This window comes from Bos indicus, chromosome 20 (genome assembly GCF_029378745.1).
Source record: "Bos indicus isolate NIAB-ARS_2022 breed Sahiwal x Tharparkar chromosome 20, NIAB-ARS_B.indTharparkar_mat_pri_1.0, whole genome shotgun sequence".
Lineage (NCBI taxonomy): Eukaryota > Metazoa > Chordata > Mammalia > Artiodactyla > Bovidae > Bos > Bos indicus.
The window spans coordinates 32,538,812-32,564,666 of record NC_091779.1 but is presented as its reverse complement, the minus strand read 5'-3'; the positions used below and the strand labels follow the sequence as shown (position 1 = coordinate 32,564,666).

At 38.1% G+C, this 25,855-nt stretch overlaps 1 protein-coding gene across 2 annotated transcripts; it reads left to right on the top strand.

Annotated features, from left to right (window-relative positions):
• Positions 1-695: 695 nt before the first annotated feature.
• On the top strand, positions 696-23,040 carry RIMOC1 (RAB7A interacting MON1-CCZ1 complex subunit 1). 2 transcript variants are annotated; one of them, XM_019982904.2, is made up of 7 exons: positions 696-870; positions 3,829-3,935; positions 5,993-6,136; positions 7,333-7,464; positions 11,588-11,702; positions 17,957-18,239; positions 19,026-23,040. In XM_019982904.2, coding segments are annotated over exons 1-7 (882 nt in total). In that variant the 5' UTR covers positions 696-770; the 3' UTR covers positions 19,027-23,040. The 2 variants fall into 2 exon arrangements, with proteins under 2 accessions (XP_019838463.1, XP_070630818.1); XM_070774717.1 differs by having other exon boundaries at positions 17,957-23,040.
• Positions 23,041-25,855: the final 2,815 nt, after the last annotated feature.

Here is a 25,855-nt window from a genome sequence, read left to right as displayed (position 1 = left end):
GTTTAGCGGTCCCGTGGATCCAATCCCTGTCTCCTCCATTGCACACATATTCTTTACCATTGAGACACCAGGGAAGCCCAACTAGACCCACAGTAACCGCTCAGAGATTTGGATATGCTCCAGAAGAGCCAGTAGGGCTTTCCGTATTTTAGACAACCAAAACCACACAGCCCTATTTTCAGAGATTAATGTCTGCTCTGTTGAAGAAGTGAAGTTACTCAGTCGTGTCCGACTCTTTGGGACCCCAGTGGACTGTAGCCTGGCAGGCTCTTCCATCCATTGGATTTTCCAAGCAAGAATACTGAGTGGGTTGCCATTTCCTTCTCCAGAGGATCTTCCCGACGCAGGGATTGAACCGGGGTCTCCCGCGTTATAGGAAGACTCCTCAACGTCTGAGCCACCAGGGATGTCTCACAGGAGAATCCCGCGCTGCAGCTATGCTCTCCAACCAGTCCCCGGAGGGGGCTTTTCATTGGATCAGCGCGGGGACAGAGCCAGCTCTCTATTGGTTTAGAAGCGGGGCGGGAGGGAGGCGTGTCCTGACGTCATGCCCATCCTCAAAGTGCTTACTCAGGGCTGTGGAAGAAGTCCAAGAGGAAGAGGATAACCCGGAACAACCTTTGCGGTCCTGAGCCATCCCTTTCTCGGAACTGGGGTCCCCTCCCACCAACCAAGAAAGCTCCGCCCAAAGCAGCCCCGCCCGCACCAGGGGATCAGGTGACCTCGGGCCGGTGCGGTCACGTGACTGGGCGCGCCCGCCCGTTGTGGCCATGGCGGCCGCAAGCTCTAGTGTGGTGAGGCGAGTGGAGGAACTCGGAGACCTGGCTCAGGCCCACATACAACAACTTAGCGAAGCCGCCGGCGAAGATGGTGAGGGAGCTGAGGAGAGGGAGGCGGTCAGGCGGGCGGTTGTTCGGAGCTGGCTCTCGACGGCCATAGGGGCTGAGGCTGCGGCCTGTAGTCTATGGATTCCAGGCCAGAAATACCGAAGGTGTTGCGCTTCTGGCCCTAGCTGGGCGTTCTGTTGTCTACCTCCAGGAGCTCACATCGCTTTAAGGCAAAGGCGTTTACTTCCGGACCAGGTTTTTCATAACCCGCGAAAACTGTTGAAATCTCAGGCAAATCAGTGCTTCTTGTCTTTAACTGTCTTGGTCGGTGGCGACTGGCAAAGGGGCGAGATCTGGATGAAAGTACACAGGGAAGTTTAAATGAGTGGTTAAAGTTGGATGATGGTACGGAAATAAGTAATGGTAGTTTTGCATTTCCTAAAGATAGTTTGGCGTGTATAATAGTTCTGCTTTTTCATTGCTACGTTGTAAATTTTTGTGTTGTGTTTTGGAATCTAAACTCAACTGTAAACAGTAGTCTACAGTCGAGATTTACATTGGAGTAATTAAAACGATTCTCTCACGTTCATCACCTCAGTTGTCACAAGGGCCCTGTCAGTACTGGAATAACTTTTTTTTTTTTTTTTTAAATATCTAAGCGGTTTCCTTGGATTTCCCTGGTGGCTCAGACGGTAAAGCGTCTGCCTACAATGCGGAAGACCTGGGTTCAATCCCTGGGTCGGGAAGATCCTCTGGAGAAGGAAATGGCAACCCACTCCAGTACTCTTGCCTGGAAAATCCCATGGACAGAGGAGCGTGGTAGGCTCCTACAGTCCATGGGGTGGCAAAGAGTCAGACACGACTGAGCGACTTCACTCACTCAAGCGGTTTCCTTAGGAAAGACTGACACAGAATCACCTCGACGTTTGCTCTTTTTCATTACTTACCAGCTGCCTATAGGTTTCTACATTCTTACCGAGTTTTGCACCTTTACTACAGATAGAAAGTTTAAAAAAAATTTGTGGGCTGTCTCGTTGTCTTCGGAGTCATAGAGAAATAGTAGTGGAACATTTTCCCAAGCGATTGAACAGTTGGTGAATTTATTGAATAGGGTCCATGATAAAATGGCTCTAGTTCCATACAGGACTATTTGCTGGATTTTCTTTTCTTAGGGGTCTGTTGTTAAAAATCCACAAGACTACCCTGAAGTAGTTTCCTTTTTTGGTTTGTGGTAAGTGAATCACATGAATAATTTTAGTTCATGGACAGTAGTAGCTATTCCAATAGCTATTGTCTGGAAGTGTATCTAAGTTACTTCCAAATAAACTTCAGTGATTTCCACCCCACTCCAGCTCCATTACAACCAGTCTGAAGAGATGAAAGAATGTATGCTATTCACTTACCAGTAAACCAAAAAGCCATTCTCATTTTCCAGTGGAAGTGTACATTATCCAGTCTAGAGTGAAGGGTGAAAAGTAAAGTATATATTCTTGTTTGGAGGCTTTAAAGTTCTGAAATGTACTAGAATTGCAATAATAGTGGTCAACGTTATGAACTGTTCAGTATTACTAGCAAGATTTTCATATTTTATGAAGTTTAACTAAAACATAGTTTCATATATTTGAACTTGTATTTTCTAATATAGCAAAAATAATACACAGTAAAAATTTGTTTTTTAATGATATTTATGTTAGGTTGTAGGGATTGATAATTCCTGTAGTTTTTTAATTGATCACATACAGCCAGACACTAGTCCATGTAAGAATACTCTCCTTTGTACTACTGGTCAATTTTGGTTCATTTATTTCTCATTGTACAAGCACAATGTGTTTATGATATGGAAATATACCATTAGAGGGACCTTTTCTGGGGACTGTGTTAGAATCTCTTATCTTTGCCTTGTCAGTCACTATTTTGACTGAATGGTTAGGAAAAATTCTACATTTCATAAAAATTTTCTAAAATGGTGAACCATTATCCCTCCACTTCTCTATTTATGTCATGAGTTCATGTGAAATGCTCCTTCAGCAATGGTTTGATGAATTCAATGCAGGCCTTTACATTTAAAATAATCCTGCAAATTAAGAAAAAAATATCAACTCAGTGTTTAAAGAAGCTCCTGAGGGGTGTTTTGTTCTAAACCATTTCAGTTCACAGTAGAATCTTTTTTCCTGAGCTGTATGGGTGTTACTTCTGGACTGAGGAGAGATAGGAAGGCCGTGCTGAAGAAGTAGTTTTCAATTTAGGTGAATAGTGGACCTTAAAGCGTTCAGAATCTGGTCTAGATACAGGTTCGGCCTTACCGGGGAGAGTTTAAGGTTGTCATATTACTGCCAACAGACGCAACTTAAACTGGTGGTGCTTTTGTTCCAACACTGATCTGCTTACCTACTTGTGTAGGTGCTGAGGCTGGATCAGATGGACCCTCACCAGGTCCTACATTGTCCGTTTACCAGTGAAGGGAAAAGGTTATATATTTCAGGAGAAAGCTACAGAGGGGCAGTCTCAAGGATCTAAGTGTCTTGATGTTGGGCTTTTTTTTTTTTTTTTGATGGTGTGTGTATGTGTGCTTAGTTGCTGAGTGTCCAATGCTTTGCAGCTCTTTGAACTGTAGCCTCCCAGGCTCCTCTGTCCATGAGGATATATATATATATATATATATATATATATATAGATTTATATATATTATTTGTACTCTTCCAATAAAAGTTTTAAATTTAATGCTTAAACATTTTGAATATGTCAACATCATAAAATAAACATTATGAAAGTACACGTTGTGCTTAAGAAATGGCAACTGAACCTAGAAAGTTTTAAGTCTAGCTTTTAAGAAAAAATTTCCATGATAAATTTAAGTAGAGTTAGGCATTATGATATACTTCATGTTTTACAAAAGATATTACTATGTTGTATTAATTTTATCATTTTAGATATGTAGCTTTTTTTTTGTTTAAAAGACACCTGAAAATAGGTGAAGTAATCATATTTTTATCTCTTATAGATCACTTTTTAATTCGCGCCTCTGCAGCTCTAGAAAAATTGAAACTTCAGTGTGGAGAAGACAAAGAATGTTCAACCCCATCAAATCTTCTAGAACTTTACACACAGGTACTGAATCAGATGGTTTCTGACATATTGTGGGGTAGGTTGCTTACTTAAGAGGGTTGACTCCAAAATTTAGGTTTAATGTTCTTTATTTAAAATGTTTTTGTTCAAAAAACTATGTATAAGGCATATAGACTTGAAACTGAGGCAGTTTGCAAAGAAGTAAAGTTTATTGGATGTGTGGATTATAAAGTCAGGGAAAAAATCTTACAATATTGCTTCCCTGTATAGATAATTAAGAAAAATACTCATATGCGCAATTTCCAAGCTCTGAAATGTTAGAGGGAATGGAGATTTCTATAAGGCCTCTGGTTATTTTTTTTTTTTCCCTGAAATTTACCTTTCCTTTGGATTCTTCGCTTGACTACCTGTGGTTTTGTTGTGCAAGTCCGTAAGAACAGAAAGCTGTTCCCCCTTCTTTCCCTTTTCTTTCAAATTCAGACCGCTCTATAGACAAAATCTGTTTTCTAGGTTTTCTCAAACTGCTGAGGCAAGTTCACATTAATAAACATAATTTTGAGGGACTTCCCTGGCGATGTAGTAGTTAAGACTCTGTTCTTCCATTGCAGAGGGCACAGGCTCCACCCTGACGGAGTTCCGTCAGTGAACCAAGATCTTGCATTTGCAACAAGACCTTCAAATATGACTTCAAATATGACTTGACTGCAAATATGACTTGTCTTTGGTTGGTTAGATAGAACTAATAGCAGAACTCAGTTTCCTTAGTTTTCATGCAGCACAACAAAAAAGCAAAACCTTAAAAAAACATAATTTTATTATAGTATCTATCATTTATATAGCACTTTATAGTTAACAGAGTGCTTCATATGCCCTTACTTGATTGCCAGTTGTTATAGGAAATAAGAGTAAACTTAGTCGAGTTTCCAAAACACACATTCATAGCACTTAGCTGCCTGATGCTGCTTTCTGTTAGGAGATACATGGGCATAGTTCTGCCTTCAGATGTGGTTGAATGAGCCTCTGACAAGTACCCACAAACCCCAGAGAGCTATTTCAGCTTGGGAGAAATTTCCTTCACTTTCCTTCCTTTCAGAAGGTTCCCTGTTTATCTTACTTCTTTCATATAGGAGAGCTGTAAACACTTTTAACTTATTTCTGAGAATAAGGCAAAAGAATTAGAGATATAATTAAAATTCCTCAAACCTTTCTGGAGCTTACTTGTGGTTCTGAATCAACAGGTCCTTTTCCTTAGGATGATGATCTCTCCCTTCCTGGCTCAGGCCTTCTAACACAACAGCACCTGTCACTTAAGTAGTGCTGTGTGCCAGGTCATGTTCTAAGTGATTTACATATGTTAATTCATTTTATTCTCAAGGCTGGGGACTTTAAAAGACAATTTGTCAATGAAGTAACTGAGGCTTTAAAGAAGAAGTAAAATATGACTTGTCTTTGGTTGGTTAGATAGAACTAGTAGCAGAACTCAGTTTCCTTAGTCTTCATCAAGTAGATTAAACAGAGACAAAGGATTGAGTAGTTTGAAAGAGCTGACTCTTCATTTGGGGAAACAGGTAATCCTTTGAAGATTCAGTGTACAAAACTGGAGGTAGTGACCTTTTCTTGATACAGCAGGCATTTAGAAAATGTTCAGAAAGTAATATATGGAAATAACAAAGAATATAAAAAACTTTTTATATTGTATATGATTAACTTACCTGAATTAAAACATAAATATCCATTTTATTTTTTGAGGAAAGCTGGATTATCTTAAATCAGTGTTTAGTTAAATCTTACAAAGTTTACTATAAATTCGTCTTAGATTATATTTACAGCTAGGACTGACTACTGGGGCTTCCCTGATGGCTCAGTGGGTAAAGAATCCACCCACAATGCAGCAGATGCAGGTTCGATCCCTGGGAAGATCCCCTGGAGAAGGAAATGACAACCTGTTCTAGTGTTCTTGCCTGAAAAACCCCATGGACAGAGGAGCCTGGAGGACTACAGTCCATGGGGTCGCAAAGAATATATGTAAGATTAAACTGTAAGAGTTATTCATTCTAATTCAAATCTTTTATATTACACTTTTTTCTCTCTTACTGCAGGCTATTTTGGACATGACATATTTTGAGGAGAACAAGCTAGTAGATGAAGATTTTCCTGAAGATTCTTCACAGAAAGTAAAAGAGTTGATCAATTTTCTTTCAGAACCAGAAATTTTGGTTAAAGAAAATAATATGCATCCAAAAGTAAGTTTTGCACAACTATGAATTATGGTGGAATGCTGCTAATTCCTGCTAGACTACCCTTTAGGATCTGTGTTTTTTTCCTTCTTAAATGTGTCTTTGTCTCTGTTTTAAATTGACTGAAGGAAGGGTATATGAGAGTTGAACGTTTCAGACTGATGTCAAAACTAAAGTATCCATTTTTATAAATATGTTTCAGAACATTTTCTATGATGAAGTTATACACAGTGCATAGTCATTTTCTAAAGATACACATTTGCTATTTCTGCTCCCTTTACTTTTGCAGATGCTATGTTTTCTTGAAGGTTCCTAGTGATCTTAATGACCACGTCTCTGGTTCTTTCACAGTCCTCTTCCTCCTGGACATTTGCTGTCTTTCCAAGGATCATAACATCCCTAAAGGCCTTTCATGCTTCTCTTCATCTCTGAGAAGCCTTGCTCTTTCTCTTTCTAAGCATCTCACCTCTCTCCCATTCTGGAAACATAGGCACTCCCCAAGAATATCTCCTTAATCCTCTAATAGTTTCTATTTTGTCTTTGTTTGTCCATACACTTTTTACTGCTGTCTCTATTTCAATGATTCCCAGGACTTTTTTATCTAGCCCTGACTACTTTAAACCCCTGGATCAGCAGGGAAATCCATTCATTCAGGCAAATAATTTCTCATCTTCAGCTACCTGCTGGCTGTCTCTACTGAGATATCTTTGTTGCTCTCTGTTTTATCAGGGAATGCTAATTGTGTAAATAAATAATCCCAAGTTTTAAAAGATACCACATAATAAAAGTTTGATTCATTTAAATTGTTTTTGTATATATCTTTTCATTGTTTTAATTTAGTAGTAGTAGAAAATGTTTCAAGTAACATATATATATATATATATATTTCTGAAAACTTATTTTTCCCATCAGACTGTGGAATACTTATATTTGAAATACATTAGAGGATTTAGTTACTTAAATACTTGAATATCAATTATGTAGAAATACTTGTAAATTAGAGTAGTTATTGTAATTTTTATGTAGCAGTAGATGTCTATATTTCTAATTGATTCAAAGTAAGTCATTCCTGTGTAGGTCGCAAAGTAAAGGGCAGATTTTATGAAATGAATATTTTTAATTTCTCAATATTTTGAAATTTAGTTTTTATTTTTATAGACATGAAGTTTCTCTTTTTAAACTGAGTCTTTGTTGTATTTCAGCACTGTGATTTGCTTGGAGATGAACTCCTGGAATGTCTCTCCTGGAGACGAGGAGCCCTACTCTACATGTATTGTCATTCTCTGACCAAAAGGAGAGACTGGCTCACAAGAAAATCTAGCTTACTTAAAAAGGTAAAAAAGCAAATTCCTCATACATATTTGATTATTGACATTTAAATGTTTCTAAAATCTGTCTTTAATATAGGATTAAGAACCAAGGAGTCAAAGGGCCTGGGTTTTCATTCCAGGCCTGTACTTAACAGCTGTGTAATCTTAAATTGAAATTACTGTGAAGATTAAATAATATGGAAAAGAAAAACCATAAAATAACATGTGAAAATCCTTTGTAAACTGGAAAGTTTTACACTTTTTTTTTTAAGTCCCAGATTTTTATTTTTTATGATATAAGACAGATAATCTGTATTAATTTCTAAGCATATTTTTTGGCCTGAAGAAAACAAAAGTTGGTAGTGAGCCTCTTTCTATTAGCAGATCACTCCTAAAGATTCCACATGACCCTGCTCTTAGAAAATTGTGGCTCTCTGATTTTTCCTGATTCTTCTGACCAAATCAGTAAATGCAAAGATCCTATCTTAATGTTTGTATAACTATGGATCCTTCCTATCTTGAGTTGGTTGTACACACAGTTTATGTGGGCCTGCAAATGAGAGGTCACAGTTTCAGATATAAAAATTTGATTATAGTGTTTCTAAATTATAGTAAGTGTATCCATATTTTTAACAAGTTGATATTGAACATATCTTTATTATCTTTACTGATTTCTTCCTCTGATGACATTTTTGACAAGTATGTTACTGAATCATGTGTTCTTAATTAGTGATTTTTCCCCCTGTTGTTCAGCCCCTAAGTTGTGTCTGACTCTGTGTAACCCGTGGAATGTAGCATGTGAGGCTCTTCTGTCCTCCACTATCTCCCAGAGTTTGCTCAAATTCATGTCCATTGAGTTGATGATGATATCTAACTATCTGATCCTCTCCTGTTGCCTTCAGTCTTTCCCAGCATCAGGGTCTTTTCCAGTGAGTTGACTCTTCCCAAAACATGGCCAAAGTGTTGGAGCTTCAGCTTCAGCATAAGTCATTCCAGTGAATATTCAGGGTTGATTTCCTTTAAGATTGACTGGTTTGATCTTGCAGTCCAAGGGACTCTCAGGAGTCTTCGCCAGCACCATAGCTCAACAGCATCAATTCTTCGGCGTTCAACTTTCTTTATGGTCCAGCTCTCACATTCATACACGACTTATGGAAAAACTATAGCTTTGACCATATGGGCCTTTATCAGCAAAGTGATATCTCTGCTTTTTAATACACTGTCTAGCTTTGCCATAGGTTTCCTTCCAGAAGCAGATGTCTTTTAATTTCATGGCTGCGGTCATTGTCTGCAGTGATTCTTGAGCTCAAGAAAATAAAATCTGTCACTGTTTTCACTTTTTTACTTTCTATTTGGCATGAAGTGATGGGACCAGATGCCTTCATCTTGGTATTTTTTTAGTGCTCAGTTTCAAGCCAGCTTTTTCACTCTCTTCTTTCACCTTCATTAAGAGGCTCTTTAGTTCCTCTTCGCTTTCTGCCATTAGAGTGGTATGATCGTCACGTCTGAGGTTGTTGATACTTCTGGCTGTCTTGAGTTCAGCTTGAACTTCATCCAACCTGGCATTTCACATCATGTACATGTACTCTACATATAAGTTAAATAAACAGGTGACAATAAACAGCCTTGACATATTCCTTTTCCTATTTTTCCTATTTTGAACTGATTGTTCCTTACATGGAACAGTCAGTTGTTCCATGTAAGGTTCTAACTGTTGCTTCTTGATCTGCATACAGGTTTCTCAGGAGGCAGGTAAGGTGGTCTGGTATTCCCATCTCTTTAAGAATTTTCCACGGTTTGTTGTGATCTGCACAAAGACTTTAGTGTAGTCAATGAAACAGAAGTAGATGTTTTTCTGGAACTCCTTTGCTTTCTTCATGATCCAGAAAATTGATGGCAAATTAGTCTCTGGTTTCTTTGCCTTTTCTAAACCCAGCTTGTACATCAGAAAGTTCTTGGTTCAGGTATTGCTGAAGCCTAGCTTGAAGGATTTTGAGTATAGCCTTGTTACAATAGCGTGTAAAATGAGTGCAATTTTGTGGTTGTTGAAACATTATTTGGCATTGCTGCACTTTGGGATTGAAATGAAAACTGATCTCTTCCAGTCCTGTGGCCACTGCTGAATTTTCCAAATTTGCTGGCATATTGAGTATAGCACTTTCACAGCACCATCTTTAGGATTTGAAATAGCTCAGCTGGAATTCCATCACCTTCACTAGCTTTGTCCTTAGTAATGCTTCCTGAGGGCCACTTGACGTCACACTCCAGGATGTCTGGTTCTAGGTGAATGATCACACCATAGTCGTTATCTGGGTCATTAAGACCTTTTTGTATAGTTCTTCTGTATATTCTTGCCACCTCTTCTTAATCTCTTCTGCTTCTGTTAGGTCCATACCATTTCTGTCCTGTATCATGCCCATCCTTGCATGAAATGTTTGCTGGATATCTCTCATATTCTTGACGATATCTTTAGTCTTTCCCATTCTATTTTTTCCTCTATTTCTTTGCATTTTTCATTTAAGAGGGCCTTCTTATCTCTCCCTGCTCTTTTTGGAATTCTGCATTCAGTTGGGTATATCTTTTCCTTTTTCCCTTGGCTTTCACTTTTCTTCTTTTCACAGCAATTTGTAAAGCTGCCTCAGACAATCACTTTGTCTTCTTGCATTTCTTTTTCTCTGGGATGGTGTTGGTCACTGCCTCCTGTATAGTGTTATGAACTTCTGTCCATAGTTCTTCAGGCACTCTTGTCTACCAGATTTAATCCCTTGAATCTGTTTGTCACCTCCACTGTATAATCATGAGGAATTTGATTAGGTCATGCTTGAATGGTGTAGTGGTTTTCCCTACTTTCTTCAATTTAAGCTTGAATTTTGCAATAAGTAGCTCATGATCTGAGCCACAGTCGGCTCCAGGTCTTATTTTTGCTGACTGTATAGAGCTTCTCCATCCTCAGCTGCAAAGAACATAATCAGTCTAATTTTGGTATTGACCATCTGGTGATGGTACGTAGAGTTGCCTCCTGTGTTGTTGGAAAAGGGTGTTTGCTATGACCAGCATGTTTTCTTGACAGAATTCTGTTAGCTTTTGCCTTGCTTCATTTTCTACTCCAAGGCCAAACTTGCTTGTTATTCTTAGTATCTCTTGACTTCCTACTTTTGCATTCTAGTCCCTTGTGATAGAAAGGACATCTTTTTTTTTTTTTTTTTGGTGATAATTCTAGAAGTTCTTGTAGGTCATCATAGAACCATTCAACTTCAGCTTCTTTGGCATCAGTGGTTGGAGCGTACACTGGGATTACTGTGAATGTTGAATGTTTTGCCTTGGAAGGGAACCAAGATCATTCTGTCATTTTTGAATTTTGGACTGCATTTTGGACTCTGTGAGGGCTATTCCATTGCTTCTAAGGAGTTCTTGCCCACAGTAGTAGATACAATGGTCATCTGAATTAAATCCACCCATTTCTGTCCATTTTAGTTCACTGATTCCTAAGATGTTGATGTTCAATCTTGCCACCTCCTGCTTGACTACGTCCAATTTACCTTGATTCATGGACCTTACATTCCAAGTTCCTATGCGGTTTTGTTCTTTATAGCATCGACATCCTCTACTGGCATCATTTCTGCTTTGGCCCAGCTGCTTCATTCTTTCTGGAGCTATTAGTAATTGCCCTCTGCCCAGTAGCATGTTAGACACCTTTTAACCTTAGGGTCTTGTCTCCCAGTGTCATATCTTTTTGCCTTTTTATACTCTTCGTAGGGTTCTTAAGTCAAGAATACTGGAGTGGGTTGCCATTTCCTCCTCCAGTAGACCACATTTTGACCCATCCATCTTCATTATGACCCATCCATATTGTATGGCCCTGCACAGCATGGTTCATGAGTTACAAAAGCCCCTTCACCACAACAAGGCTGTTATCCTTGAAGGTTTTTTCCCACATACCCTTTTACTAGTTGGCAGGTTATACTTTAAAATACCCTTTTAAAAATTTCAAGGTAGTGGGTCCTTACAACATTGTAATGTAATAACCATAAGACATATCTAGTAATAACTATTAGCCAGTATTCTCCTGAGTGAAAATATTAACATTTGAAGTTTCTGTAGCTCTGCATTTAATAACCCGGATTCTTTGTTTTTGGCTTTCATTTAGTACCTTGTTGATGGAATCAGTTACTTACTACAAATGCTGAATTTTCGATGTCCCATCCAGTTAAATGAAGGAGCTTCTTTCCAAGACCTAGACACAGCTAAATTACTAAGTGAAGGTAATATGATTCTTTTTTCAGTTTTCTAAGTGTTTCAAAGCATTTTAAGATTTTAAAATGTTTCTTAGATTTAAATGATTTAAGTAAATTTCAAGGTTTACATTACAGACAAAACAATAATAAAAGGCTTTTTTTAAAAATTGGAAGTCTTATGTAATACATAAAAGTACTGCTAATCTCTGTTTAATAGTTTAAAAAAATTAATTTATCATGTTGCTTTTACTTTCTTTGCATCCCCACCCGGCCCTGATCAGGCTCTGGTATGGCTTCTTATAACAGGGACTAGAAGTAACTTCAAAACAAGAAGAAATTTACTGCTTTTTCACTTAAAAAAAGGTCCACAACTGGTTTTGGTGGCTTCATGGCATCAGATTCTTGTCTTTTTCTTCTATCGTCTTTTGAAGTAGAGCCCTGCGACTTCAGAGGGATGTGCTTTATAGAATTCATATAAACAGTATTTGCCAGAGTTGTGCAACAGGCATACCTGTTGAGGACATTGCTTCCATTTGCAGTGTCTCAAGATGCTGCTGGAGCTCCTTCTGTTTCAGCTATGTTTCAGTCTCTACGAATAGCAAAAGGAAGTTTCTTTCAGCCAGGTCTTACAGCCTTATTAGAAGCTTGTTACAACACTGAGAACACTTCTGCCAACATTTCACTGGCCAGAATTTAATCACAGAGCTTCATATAGCTAGAAGGAAATCTGGGATGTATTGCCCTTTACATTATACATTGCCATCCCTACTAAAGTCTCTTGACTAAGAAAGAAGGGAAGAGTGCATGTTGGATGGTATCTGCTGGTTTCTGTCATAAACATCTGTGCACTTAAAAATGTTAGGAACTGGAAGTAGAGCATCATTTGGGTTTTAGATTGAGGTTTGAGAGGGAAGAACCTTTTAGTGTTAGTGTCTCTTTTTACAAATGGAAGAACTGAGGTCCTGATAAGCCTGGTAAGGTTACATAGCTGGCAAAAGATGTTAGATTATATATGTAAACTTTCTTTTATGCTTCATGTGAAATTCTGGGGAACCTTGATGAGAAAAATCAAACATGCAGAAGAACAAGAAAATTTCTTAGGGAAAATTCTGTGTCTTAATTTTATAAGTGTGTTTTAATTCTTCTTTGTTAACTGCTGTAGACTTTCCCTTTCTATTAGAAAACATTGCATGGAAAAAAAAAAACCACTGTGAATTAAGTGCCATTAACATATATGACTGGCTACAAGTGGCTTGTCCTTAAAACAACTTGTTGTAGATATAAAGTGAGCATGATGTTTTGACAAAGATGGTGTTTTGACAAATGTGTTTTGATTTATTCGTGAGAAGTATTTATTCCAGGTAACTCGTGAATTGATTAGTTGCATTGAAAATGAGCTTTCTAAAATTTCCTCACCTGCATGGATTGATTTAAAAGAAGAATCAGAGATGGACATTAAAGCTATTTAAACTCAAAGAAAGAGGCAAAATATTTCCCTTATTCTCCTATTTCTAGACATAAAGTTATATATTGTCATGGCCTGGAATTTTTTTTATCACTATCCTTATGATCAGTTCAGTTCAGTTCAGTTGCTCAGTCCTGTCTGACTCTTTGCGACCCCATGAATCCCAGCACGCCAGGTCTCCCTGTCCATCACCAGCTCCCGTAGTTCACTCAGACTCATGACCATCGAGTCAGTGATGCCATCCAGCCATCTCATCCTCTGTCGTCCCCTTCTCCTCCTGCCCCCAATCCCTCCCAGCATCAGAGTCTTTTCCAATGAGTCAACTCTTGGCATGAGGTGGCCAAAGTACTGGAGTTTCAGCTTTAGCATCATTCCTTCCAAAGAAATCCCAGGTCTCATCTCCTTCAGAATGGACTGGTTGGATCTCCTTGCAGTCCAAGGGACTCTCAAGAGTCTTCTCCAACACCACAGTTCAAAAGCATAAATTCTTCGGCGCTCAGCTTTCTTCGCAGTCCAACTCTCACATCCATACATGACCGCTGGAAAAACCATAGCCTTGACTAGATGGACCTTTGTTGGCAAAGTAATGTCTCTGCTTTTGAATATGCTATCTAGGTTGGTCATAACTTTTCTTCCAAGGAGTAAGCGTCTTTTAATTTCATGGCTGCAGTCACCATCTGCAGTGATTTTGGAGCCCCAAAAAATAAAGTCTGACACTGTTTCCACTGTTTCCCCATCTGTTTCCCATGAAGTGATGGGACCAGATGCCATGATCTTCGTTTTCTGAATGTTGAGCTTTAAGCCAACTTTTTCACTCTCCACTTTCACTTTCATCAAGAGGCTTTTGAGTTCCTCTTCACTTTCTGCCATAAGGGTAGTGTCATCTGCATATCTGAGGTTATTGATATTTCTCCCGGCAATCTTGATTCCAGCTTGTGCTTCTTCCAGCCCAGCATTTCTCATGATGTACTCTGCGTAGAAGTTAAATAAGCAGGGTGACAATATGCACCCTTGATGTACTCCTTTTCCTATTTGGAACCAGTCTGTTGTTCCATGTCCAGTTCTAACTGTTGCTTCCTGACCTGCATATAGGTTTCTGAAGAGGCAGTCAGGTGGTCTGGTATTCCCATCTCTTTGAGAATTTTCCACAGTTTATTGTGATCCACACAGTCAAAGGCTTTGGCATAGTCAATAAAGCAGAAATCGATGTTTTTCTGGAACTCTCTTGCTTTTTCCGTGATCCAGCAGATGTTGGCAATTTGATCTGTGGTTCCTCTGCCTTTTCTAAAACCAGCTTGAACGTCTGGAAGTTCACGGTTTACGTATTGCTGAAGCCTGGCTTGGAGAATTTTGAGCATTACTTTACTAGTGTGTGAGATGAGTGCAATTGTGCAGTAGTTTGAGCATTCTTTGGGATTGGAATGAAAACTGACCTTTCCAGTCCTGTGGCCACTGCTGAGTGTTCCAAATTTGCTGGCATATTGTGTGCAGGACTCACATCCTTGTGATACTGGTCTTCTTTTGGATTATAATTGATTACACTTGCCTCTACCTTCCATTGCTTCTTCAACAGGGGAATCAAAGGCACAGATACGGTCTCTCTTTTTTTCCAGGAAACAAGAAAGTAAAATCAGCTCCCTAGCAGTTTTGCCACAGGAGTCAGTCCTCTTGGTGTTGGCTTGCTCTCAACTAAAGCAGTTTGTTCTTCCCTACTTGATTGCTTGAGATGTAGACTAGTAGCCAGGAAGCCTACTTCTCATAGGCTAAATTACTCTTAAGACCCTGGTGGAGTGGTTCTAAATTTTTTTTTTAAATTTTGTTAGCCAGTATAAAAAACGTAATTCAGAATAATTATTATTTTTTCTTTTTTGACTGTGCTGTATCTTCGTTGCTGCATAGGCTTTTCTCTAGTTGCTGTGAACGGGGGCCTACTCTCTAGTTGGAATGCACGGGCTTCTCATTAGGATGGCTTTTGTTGTTGTGGAGCAGGGCTCTAGGGCATGCAGGCTTCAGTAGTTGGGGCCTGTGGGTTCTAGAGCACAGGCTCAGTGATTGTGGCACATAGGCGTTAGTTGCTCTGCAGCATGTGGGATCTTCCCAGATCAGGGATCAAACCTGTGTCTCTTGCATTGGCAGGTAAATTCTTTACCACTGAGCCACCAGGGAAGCCCCAGAATAGTTTTTAATGCTAATTAGAGTTAAAAGTTCTTTAAGAATCATCAAAACTTTTGTGACCAGGTCTTAATAATAGTTTGCCTGATTTTTGATAAAACTTAAAGCAGTGTATGCTTTCAGTGATTTTTATGTCTTTTTAGAAGGTGAGATAATCATTTTGTCCTTTGATCATTACCTGTGTGCCATTAAATTTTTTGCTTTTAGAAATTATCAAGTACTGTATTCAGTAAACCTTTTTATTTCATTTCTGTGTTTCATTATTCTGTGGGCCCTTATAAAAATAGCCTTGTCACTATAACCCTGGAGTTAAATAGGTTAAAGGACTGTTCAGCTGTGTGCATCCTTGGTTTATGCCCTTTTTATGCCACTAAGAACCACCCATCCTGGCAGCCTTTGGCTCATTGCTTAGCCCAGAACCTGAATTTCAGATGTCTTGAAGGAGGAGCTCTGAATTGAAATCAGTAATTGCCTGGGTAGCGTGTGAAAAATACTGATTTCTGTGTATCATCTTAAGGTTCTGATTCAATATCTGGAGTCCAGGAATCTATTTTTATTACCTCCTGTAATTATGATGCAGTCAGATTTAGATATCACTGCTTCTAGAGAATGCCAGTATGGCCACCTTTTTTTTTTTTTTTTTTTAACATAAAAGTCTCTGCCCTCACTCTTACTTCATGGATTATTCATCCTCTCCCTCCCTTCATCCCCCACTCTCACATACATGTTCACTAAGCATATGAACAGTAAATAGTGAAGTGTTTTATTGAAAACCATGCTGAAACTTAGCAGAAAAATATCAAAGAAAATTTATAGCACCAAAAACAGTGTAACTAGAGAGTAATGGATTCCTTGAGAGAGTAGGGAGGGAGGAAGAGTATTTTTTATGTTGTTCATCTCTTCCCTTGGTATTTTGAAACAATAGTTTAGCATAGTTTATGGACCAGCAGCCTCACCCTAGATTCTAAGTCTTTGTTAAAAATGCAGATTCATAGATGCAATTCCATATCTGAATCTGCAAGTTTTAGAGGTGGGAATCCAGCAACCAGCATTTCATCATGTCCTCCAGGTAATAATTCTAGTGAAGTTTGAGAAACACTCTTTAGTATATAGCTGTTCTTTTGCTCCTCAGAGACACCTTCCTATAGGATATCTGTGTACTTTTCTTAGCCTTAACTCCTTGTTAGTATAAAGGATGAGGCTAGCTTAGAGTTGGGTGTAAACTGGATGCCAGATCTCCCTTAAACAAACCCTTCTCATCTTTCCCATGTGGCCTCACTGTGTGGGTCTTACTTCAGCTCTTCCTTCTAAAGATCTAGTCTACTTAAAAGTTCAACCTTTCATTCAGTTTTGCTCCTGTCTCCTTACTTTACCAGTCTTTTTAGGAATAATTAGGGTGTAAGATCACAAAAATGAGAAAGGATACTCATTTGATGAAATGCCCTATCTAATATGAAATATAATTCTGGAGTGAAAATCTTTAATTGGGGATGCAGAAAACCCCACCAACTATTCCTTAAGAAAACTTCATGAAATTAAGGAGAGCATGTGGAATCTTGATTTTTGCAAACTGGGGCCTAAAGAGCTTTGATGAGTTGCACAAAGTTAGTAATTTTTATCCAGATCCTCTCAGATTCTAGGTCTGTTTCTTTTTACATTCTGAATAATATCTAACACTATTCTAGCTTTTTCTCTGAAGATTTTGATCTTTTAACTATGAAGAAATGAAATGAGAAAGAAATGATTATGGGTAATATGTACAAAACAGCTTCATAAGTATAAGGCATATTACCCATAATCTTTTCTTTTCACTTCATTTCTTCATAGCTAAAAGAGAGAAAAAATCTCAGAACCAAAGCTCATTAAAATTCCATGAAATAAGTAGGGCATGTGGAATCCTGAGTCTTGCAAACTGAGGTTTAAAGAGCTTTGGTGAGTTGTACAAAGTTGATCATTTATCCCCAAATCTTTACTATTCTAGGTTTTTTTTTTAATATCAAATTAATAAACTCGGTGTGTCATAAATGTTTAATCATATAATTGCCTTCTTCTATAATTATGCTTTCAACTTTTGATGGAAATCCTGCAGTGTATTCCTTTTTCCTGAGAAGATGAAGCATCTTGGATACAATTTAACACCTTTAGTTATTTCAAATTTTATGGCCTCTAAGGGACATGATTATGCAGGATTGTATCTGTACACTATTGTAGAAATATAGGAACTGTATTACTGATCCTTGAGTATACCCCCTAAATAAAAGTTCTGTTCATGAATGGGATCAAGGGAATCTTTGAGTAGTATGGGGAATATGCAGTGCACATTTCTGGGAGAGGTTCCATTGATTTAGATTAGATTTTCAAACAGATCCTAAAGATAATCCCAGAAAGGTGAATACACAAACCTAAATGATTCTTTAAAAATAATTTTTGGGGAGGGTGGGATTTGGCTTCTTTTATAAAGTAGAGATGGAGGTGTCAATGAAATGAGGATTGTGTTAAGTGATATTTGGCTTTTCTAAGTATAACTGTTAAATAAGAAGGGAAAATGCTTAATAATATAAAAGGATTTTATTAGAGTCTTAATCATTAGGGTTTCTTTTAAAGTTTTTAAATTCTAATCTCTCAACTTAAATGACTTTCCTAGGAATATTTAGTGACATTCATTTGCTGGCTATGATGTACAGTGGAGAAATGTGTTATTGGGGATTGAAGCATTGTGCAGATCAACAGCCAGAAAATCATGAAATGGATATTGGCGTTTCTGGAGCAAGTTACGCTGCACACAAAGAACCTTTGGATTTCCGAGAAGTAGGAGAGAAAATTTTGAAAAAGTATGTATTTGTATGCGAAGGACCCCTGAAAGAACAAGAATGGAATACAACAAATGCAAAACAGATTTTAAACTTCTTTCAGCATCACACTAACTAGTAAGTTCTTCTAGTCCTTTTCAAACAGAAAAACAAAAAGACTCAGGAAATGAAAATTCCAGAAAAGAAGACATAATGATACTGAATTTATGAACATTACACTACATAAAGATAGCCAGCATGGTTACCCTTTTTTAAATGCCATTACTGTCTTTCACTATATATTCTTAAACCTGTGAAGGAATGATTCTTTAATTTCTGAAATGGCATTTACATTATTCTAACTCAGCCTGAACTACAGATATCCTGTGACTAATATTAAGAAGGAATCCAATTTATCTCTATAAAGATTTTTTCTGTTATTAATTCTTTAGATTTTTTTTTTTTTACTGTGGTACAATAGACATAACATAAAATTGAACATTTTAACTGTTTTTATATATTTTTTTAGTCTCCCTCTCTTGAAGTTTGCTACACTTCAGAGATTAAAATCAAGTCACCTCTTTGCTTTGGATATATGCTATGAGTGTATTTAAAAATTGGCAAAATGAAAAATTGTGACTTGTATCTATGTACCATTTTCAGAGTAAGATAAATAATGAAAGACTCCACAGAAGAATTTTTGTTTCACTACATAGTACTAATGGCATTTAAAATTTTTAGTCTGTTAGGCATTTTATAAAAATTTTAAAATGATTTTTCTTCTTTTGTTTAAAAGAATATGCATGGTTTATTAAACAAATAATGAAGATAAAACCGTTAGGTTACTCTGCCATTAGTCATGTGTCTTAGGGCACATCTTTTCATACATTCTGAAATTTTAATATTTTCTGTCTTTGATTGTAGGGGTGAGTGTTAAAGGCCAAGAGCCCAGCCTGCTATCTCACTGACAGTCTTTCTGTCTACCTCAGTTCCTGTTGTCGTCTAGGGATGACCTGGCTGACACCTTGCCAGTATCCTCAATCTCTGGGCCATTGACTTCATCACATTCCAGGAACTTGACTCCCATGGCCACTCCATGAATATCACCATCCTGAGTTTCTGTTTCTGAAATCTTCAGTTTCAGTAACTAATGACATTTTCATCTTTCCAACTTTTTACTTTCTCATTTTTGTTGATTTTTCTGTCTTACTGCTCTCCTATCTCTTTTGCTTCTTCAGAGCCTCCTGTTACTACTACTTTTTTCCTCACCATCAGCCCCTTTCAGAGTTTTCTTCCTTCCCTGTCCAGCCTTGGTTTTCTGGGACATCACATGAAGAGCTTTCTACAGTCCCTTCAGATCCCATCTTCCCCTTGTCCTTCAGCCTAATCATTCTTCAGGCCTTCTCTCTATATTGAATTAATCCTATCATTCCCCCTTCTTTTCTGGGATACTGAATTCCATGTGAAGTTCCTGCAGCCCTTCAAAGTGGAGTCACTCTAAATATCTCACCTTCAAGTTTAGAAGAGCCCTCAGCGTAGGCCATTTATCTGTCCCTTTCCCCTTGTGACTCACACACACCTCTGACTTGCCTCATCACTGTTCTCTGGCCATTTGTCCCCTCCCCTAGCACATGGCTCTTAGTCTTGTCTTAACAGAAAATAGAGACTATGCGGAGGTCAGTCTTTGTTTCCCCGCTTTGCCCTACTCATTTTCCCGCTTTTTCGAGGAAAAGAGGTCTCCACCTCTTTTCCTCTCCACCAATTTCCCCACCTTTCCTTTCTGCCGACTTTTCTCCTTTCTCCCAGGGCTTCTCTTTTTTTCTGTCTGTACCCTGTAGGTATTACTATTTCCCAAAGTACTATCCTTTTTCTCTTTTTCCTCCTTCTCCCCTATTTCCTTCCTACCTTTCTCTTTTTTTTTCTTTTTTACTTACTCTAAATATAGTTGACCCTTGAACAATGCAGGTTTGAATTTTGAACTGCATGGGACTGCCTATAAATTTTTTTTTAAATCGTTAATACTACACTTCTACACAACCAGCAGTTGGTCATATCCTCAGATATGGATGGCTGACTATAAGTTATATTCTGATTTTTTTACTGCCAGGAGGATTCATCCCTAATCCCCTCATTGTTCAGGGATCAACTGTACTTCTGTGTGATGTTATTCATAGCCATGGCTTCTACCACCTGTAATGTTAGGCTGACTCCAAAACCTGCACTTTGAATCCCAACTTCTGCTCTCTAAACCTTCTTTGTAATTGCCTATTAAATATCTTCACTTAGACATCCCACAGTGATTTTAAATTTAACATGCTCACACACAACTAATCTTCATCTTTTCACCTATAATCTTTTCCAGTTCATGTTTTCTTTTTTTTTTTTCAATCTTTCACAAAGCAGGGCAACACAGAATGCTGTAATCTGCTTTCTTCTGCCTACCTTGCCAGTCTCATCTCTGCAGCTCTTCTTGTGTGATCATATTCTAGTACAGTGTTCCTTAGGCTCCTTTTTGATAAATGTTCTGATAGAACCTCTTAGGACAAGTGGAGACTTTCTCCCTATCTCTGTCTCTTGTTTATCCTCACACAGCTAAGAATATTTTTATTTAATTCAGTCTTGAACAAGTTTTGCTGTGAAAAATGCCTCTATGCTTTCTAAGCATGAAGATTTAAATCACAGACTACCCATCCTCACTCCACCCCTTTTGGAGCATCATGATCAGTCACAAGTGTACCAGTTCCTTTCCCAATGTGCTATGTGTTTTTTTTCCTTTGTTTATTCTTGTTACTTCTAACTGGGATGCATTGCCCTTGTTTGTGGCTAAGGGAATATTTTTCCTTAAGAACTCAGCCCCAGTGATACATTGTGTCTGTAAGGCTTTTTCCAGCCCTTTTCAGTCAAAGTTACAAGTTTCTTTGTTTCTGCTCCCTGAATCTTTGCCTCCCTGAATCTTCCCCTCCCATGTTATTTTATTGCTTTATAGTCATTTTTCTTAAGAGTTGACAAATTCCATGTTTTGAAAATTTATCTTTATGCATAGTGCTTAATGAATGATAGGCCCTTAGTCATGCTTTTTGAATTAATAAGAGACATGATTCTTAAGTGCTTAACTCTGCCACAAAAGGGTTTCTGATATCTGATTCCAAACTGCCATGCCCTCTTGTACCAGTGGTTGACAAGGCCAAGAAGGAATTATTCCTCAGAGGAGTAAAGTATTGTTTAGATTTAGAACCAGAGAAAAAAAGAGAACTTTGTCTTTAGAAGCTAGAGACTCCATTTTGTCCTCAGGACCCCTGTGAAACAGCCCTTTTGGGTCTCTCACTGGTTGGTATACTAATGAGGGTACTATTGGGGTGCTTTCTGTACAACTTTTTCATCCCCCACACAATTGGAGAATAATTTGTAGATCATAACATTTACAGTGCTTTTTACTGTGATATATCACGAAGCAATGAACAGTACATTTTTATATATTAAAGCCTGATAAGTGAATTGTTTCATTTAGAATGGATTAACTTCAAAATACCAAATATTCCACATAAGGAAGGTACTATAATTCACTGATCAAAGTATTATAATTTACTTATCAACACGTGCCTGCTACATGCTGTTTTATCCTTTAGCCCTTCGAAGTGGAGTCACTCTAAGTATCTCACCTTCAAGTTTAGAAGAGCCCTCAGCATAAGCCATTTATCTGTCTCTTTCCCATTGGACAGGGACAGACTTCACACAGAATTTCCACTTTATCCACTGAGAATATAGCTTTGTAAAACATCAGAGTTTATATTCTAGTGGAAGAAGTTAATGCATTTTAAGAAGTAAAAATATAGTGTGGTGAGTGTTGAGTGCTATGAATAATTAAGCAGGCTAGTGTGACTCTTAAGAAAGGTGCTGTTTTATTTAGGGTGGTTGGGAAGACACCTCCAAGCACCTATCTACTTCATCATTTGTGTCTCCCCTCTGTTTAAACACCATCAAATGTGCCGTTTCACATTCAGTGTATTCATAAAATTTCTCTTTTGAAAGTTTTGATGCTGGATTAAAGAATGAATCACTTCCTAAGAACTTTTCATTTTGATCACATTTAAAGGGTTTCTCTCGAATGTGGGCCTTACTATTGGGTAAGTGATAACCTAAAGGCCTTGTAGAATTTATTACACTTGGAGTTCCTCTCCATTTTGAACTCCTTGATGGGTTACTAAAACTTTAACTCTGATAAAGGAATTTTCATAATCCTTAAATTTGTATGGTTCTTTTCCAGGATGAATTTTCCCATGTTAACTAGGCTTTGAGACTTAGTTAAAGGCTTGTCTGCTTTGCTGCATTTATAGGGTTTCTGCTATTGTGAATTGCTTGATGCTGATTAAAGTGCACATCATGACAGAAGACTTTCTCTTATTTCTTCGTGTTCAGTAGAGTGAAGTGAGAGTCATGGCTAAAACCCCACAATAAAATTTCCCTTCTTGCCTTGTTACAGCAAGTAAGTTCCATCTGTAAGTTCCACTGGAAATTCTGTAATGTAAGTGGGTATGGTCTCTTAAAGGCTTTCTCAGATTCTTTTTAATGCCATTTTTTAAATACTCACAGCTGGCTGATAGGCTAGTTGTAGATCGCTTGTCACTTTTTCTTCTCCACTTTCCAGGGCTCCTTTTCTGGCTCCCATAAGGATATCCCTTCTGCACAGAGTACAGGATTCCGTAGTTCTCTAGCATCACTTTCTTGTATTATTATTTTTTTTAACACAGTATGAGCTGTCATGTTATGAAAGTATTACATGAACATACATTTAATGTATCCACAGTAAAAGTATGCATTACGTATTTGTGCTGCTGTCCCTTACTGGTTTTTGTTTGTTTTCCTACTTCTAGTGAAAATTTCCAAGTAAAGTGTTTTGGAGCATATAAAATTAAAAAAAAAATAAAACCATAATCCCATATTTGTTTTTTGTTCGTTCTTTGTTTTCTTTAAATCTGGGTATTGTATTAGAATGAAAACTTTCATCATCTTAATTTAGTGTTTTTAACCAAGCACAACCTTATGTGGCCTTTCTGAGACGGATTGCCTCCTCCGCCCACTGTGTCCTCTACCTGCCTCTTCACAGAAGAACTTCAGCTTCCCAGGCCTTCCCCAAGTTCAAAATATAAATTTAATCAGAGAAGTGAGAAAATGCAGAAACAGTCAAACAAGACAAAATAATGATTTAGCCATTAAACAAAGTCAAGGAGCTTTAGTTCCTCCTCAGAGTTTATAGATAATGTTATAAACCATATCCTTTGAGCTGTTTTGCAAATTTCAAACTTTCACCACATGGAAGAAGTTAAATTGTAGGCCAACCAGAAGAACATAGGTCCCAGACTGATATGAACCAGAAGGATGTTGCTCTTGACTGCCACCAACCAATCAGAAGAATGTCCACAGGCCGATCAGGTACCCTGCAACTCTCTCCCTTACTCTGTCTTTAAAAAACTTTCTCTGAAAGCCATCAGCAAATCTGGGAGTCTTCTTTTGAGCATTAATGGTGCATGCCTCTTGTTTTGTGTCTGCAATAGATGCTGCACTGTCCTTCATGATCTGGGTGTCAGTAGATTGCCTTTAATGCATATAGGCAATGGACTCAAGTTTGGTTTGATAATGTATTGACAATATTATTCTGGTCCTGATAACCTTCAGACAGAGTAGTTTAGTTGTTAGGAATATGGGTTCTAGAGCCAGAGGCCCTAACCCCAGCTCTCTTGTTTCCTAGCTTTGTGACACCATATAAATTATTTAACCTTTTTGTGCCTTAGCATTCTGTTGTTTAACACAGGAATAATAACCTGCTTCACAGGTTGGAAGAAAAAAACGAGTTAATCTTCGAAGTGCTTATTCAATAAACCAGAAATAGATGTTTTTCTGGAACTCTGTTACTTTTTCTGTGATCCAACAGATGTTGACAATTTGATCTCTGGCTCCTCTGACTTTTCTGAATCCAGCTTGAACATCTGGAAGTTCATCATTCACGTACTGTTGAAACCTGGCTTGGAAAATTTTGAGCATTACTTTGCTAGCGTGTGAAATGACTACAATTGTGCGGTAGTTTGAACATTCTTTAGCATTCCCTTTCTTTGGGATTGGAATGAAAACTGACCTTTTGCAGTCCTGTGGCCACTGCTGAGTTTTCCAAATTTGCTGGCATATTGAGTGCAGCAGTTTCACAGCATCATCTTTTAGGATTTGAAATAGCTAAGCTGGAATTCCATCACCACTAGCTTTGTTCATAGTGATGCTTCCTAAGGCCCACTTGACTTCACATTCCAGGATGTCTGGCTCTAGGTGAGTGATCACATCATCATGGTTATCTGGGTCATGGAGATCTTTTTTGTATCGTTTTTCTGTGTAATCTTGTCACCTCTTCTTAATATCTTCTGATTCTGTTAGGTCCATACCATTTCTGTCCTTTATTGTGCCCATCTTTGCATGAAATGTTCCCTTGGTATCTCTTAATTTTCTTGAAGAGATCTCTGATCTTTCCCATTCTGTTGTTTTCCTCTATTTCTTTGCATTGATCACCGAGGAAGGCTTTCTTATCTCTCCATGCTAATTCTTTGGAACTCTGCGTTCAAATAGGTATATCTTTCGTTTTCTCCTTTGCCTTTAGCTTCTCTTCTTTTCTTAGCTGTTTGTAAGGCCTCCTCAGACAACCATTTTGCCTTTTTGGATTTCTTTTTCTTGGGGATGGTCTTGATCACTGCCTCCTTTCAGTGTAATGAACCTTTGTCCAAGTTCTTCAGGCACTCTGTCAGGTCTAATCCCTTGAATCTATTTGTCACTTCCACTGTATAACCTGAAGGGATTTGATTTAGGTCATAAATGGATGGTCTAGTGGTTTTCCCTACTTTCTTCAATTTAAGTCTGAATTTGGCGATAAGGAGTTCATGATCTGAACCACAGTCAGCTCCTGGTCTTGTTTTTGCTGACTGTATAGAGCTTCTCCATCTTTGGCTGCAAAGAATATAATCAATCTGATTTTGGTGTTGACCATCTGGTGATGTCCATGTGTAGAGTCTTCTCTTGTGTTGTTTGGAAGAGGGGGTTTGCTATGACCAGTGCGTTCTCTTGGCAAAACTCTGTTAACCTTTGACCTGCTTCATTTTGTTTTCAAAGGCCAAATTTGCCGGTTACTCCAGGTATCTCTTGACTTCCTACTTTTGCATTCCAGTCCCCTATAATGAAAAGGACATTTTTTTTGGGTGTTAGTTCTAGAAGGTCGTGTAGGTTTTCATAGAACTGTTCAATTTCAGCTTCTTCGGCATTACGGGTTAGGGCATAGACTTAGATTACTGTGATATTGAATGGTGTGCCTTGGAAACAACAGAGATCATTCTGTCATTTTTTAGACTGCATCCAAGAATTGCATTTTGGACTCTTTTATTGACTATGTGGGCTATTCCATTTCTGCTAAGGGATTCTTGCCCACAGTAGTAGATAAAATAGTCATCTGAGTTAAATTCACCCAATGCAGTCCATTTTAGTTCACTGATTCCTAAAATGTCAATCAATGTTCACTCTTGTCATCTTCTATTTGACTGATTCCAAATTACCTAGATTCACCTTACCTGCCTCCTGAGAAATCTGTTTGCACGCCAAGAAGCAACAGTTAGAACTGGATATGTAACAACAGACTGGTTCCAAATCAGGAAAGGAGTATGTCAAGGCTATATATTGTCACCCTGCTTGTTTAACTTACATGCAGAATACATCATGCAAAATGC

What these genes read in the sequence shown, in the direction of transcription:
- RIMOC1 (XM_019982904.2), top strand. Translation starts at nt 771, where the DNA reads ATGGCGGCCGCAAGCTCTAGTGTGGTGAGGCGAGTGGAGGAACTCGGA. An exon ending in TTCTAGAACTTTACACACAG is followed by an intron (nt 3,936 to 5,992) that starts GTACTGAATCAG and finishes CTCTTACTGCAG; the next exon opens with GCTATTTTGGACATGACATA. An exon ending in AATCTAGCTTACTTAAAAAG is followed by an intron (nt 7,465 to 11,587) that starts GTAAAAAAGCAA and finishes GCTTTCATTTAG; the next exon opens with TACCTTGTTGATGGAATCAG.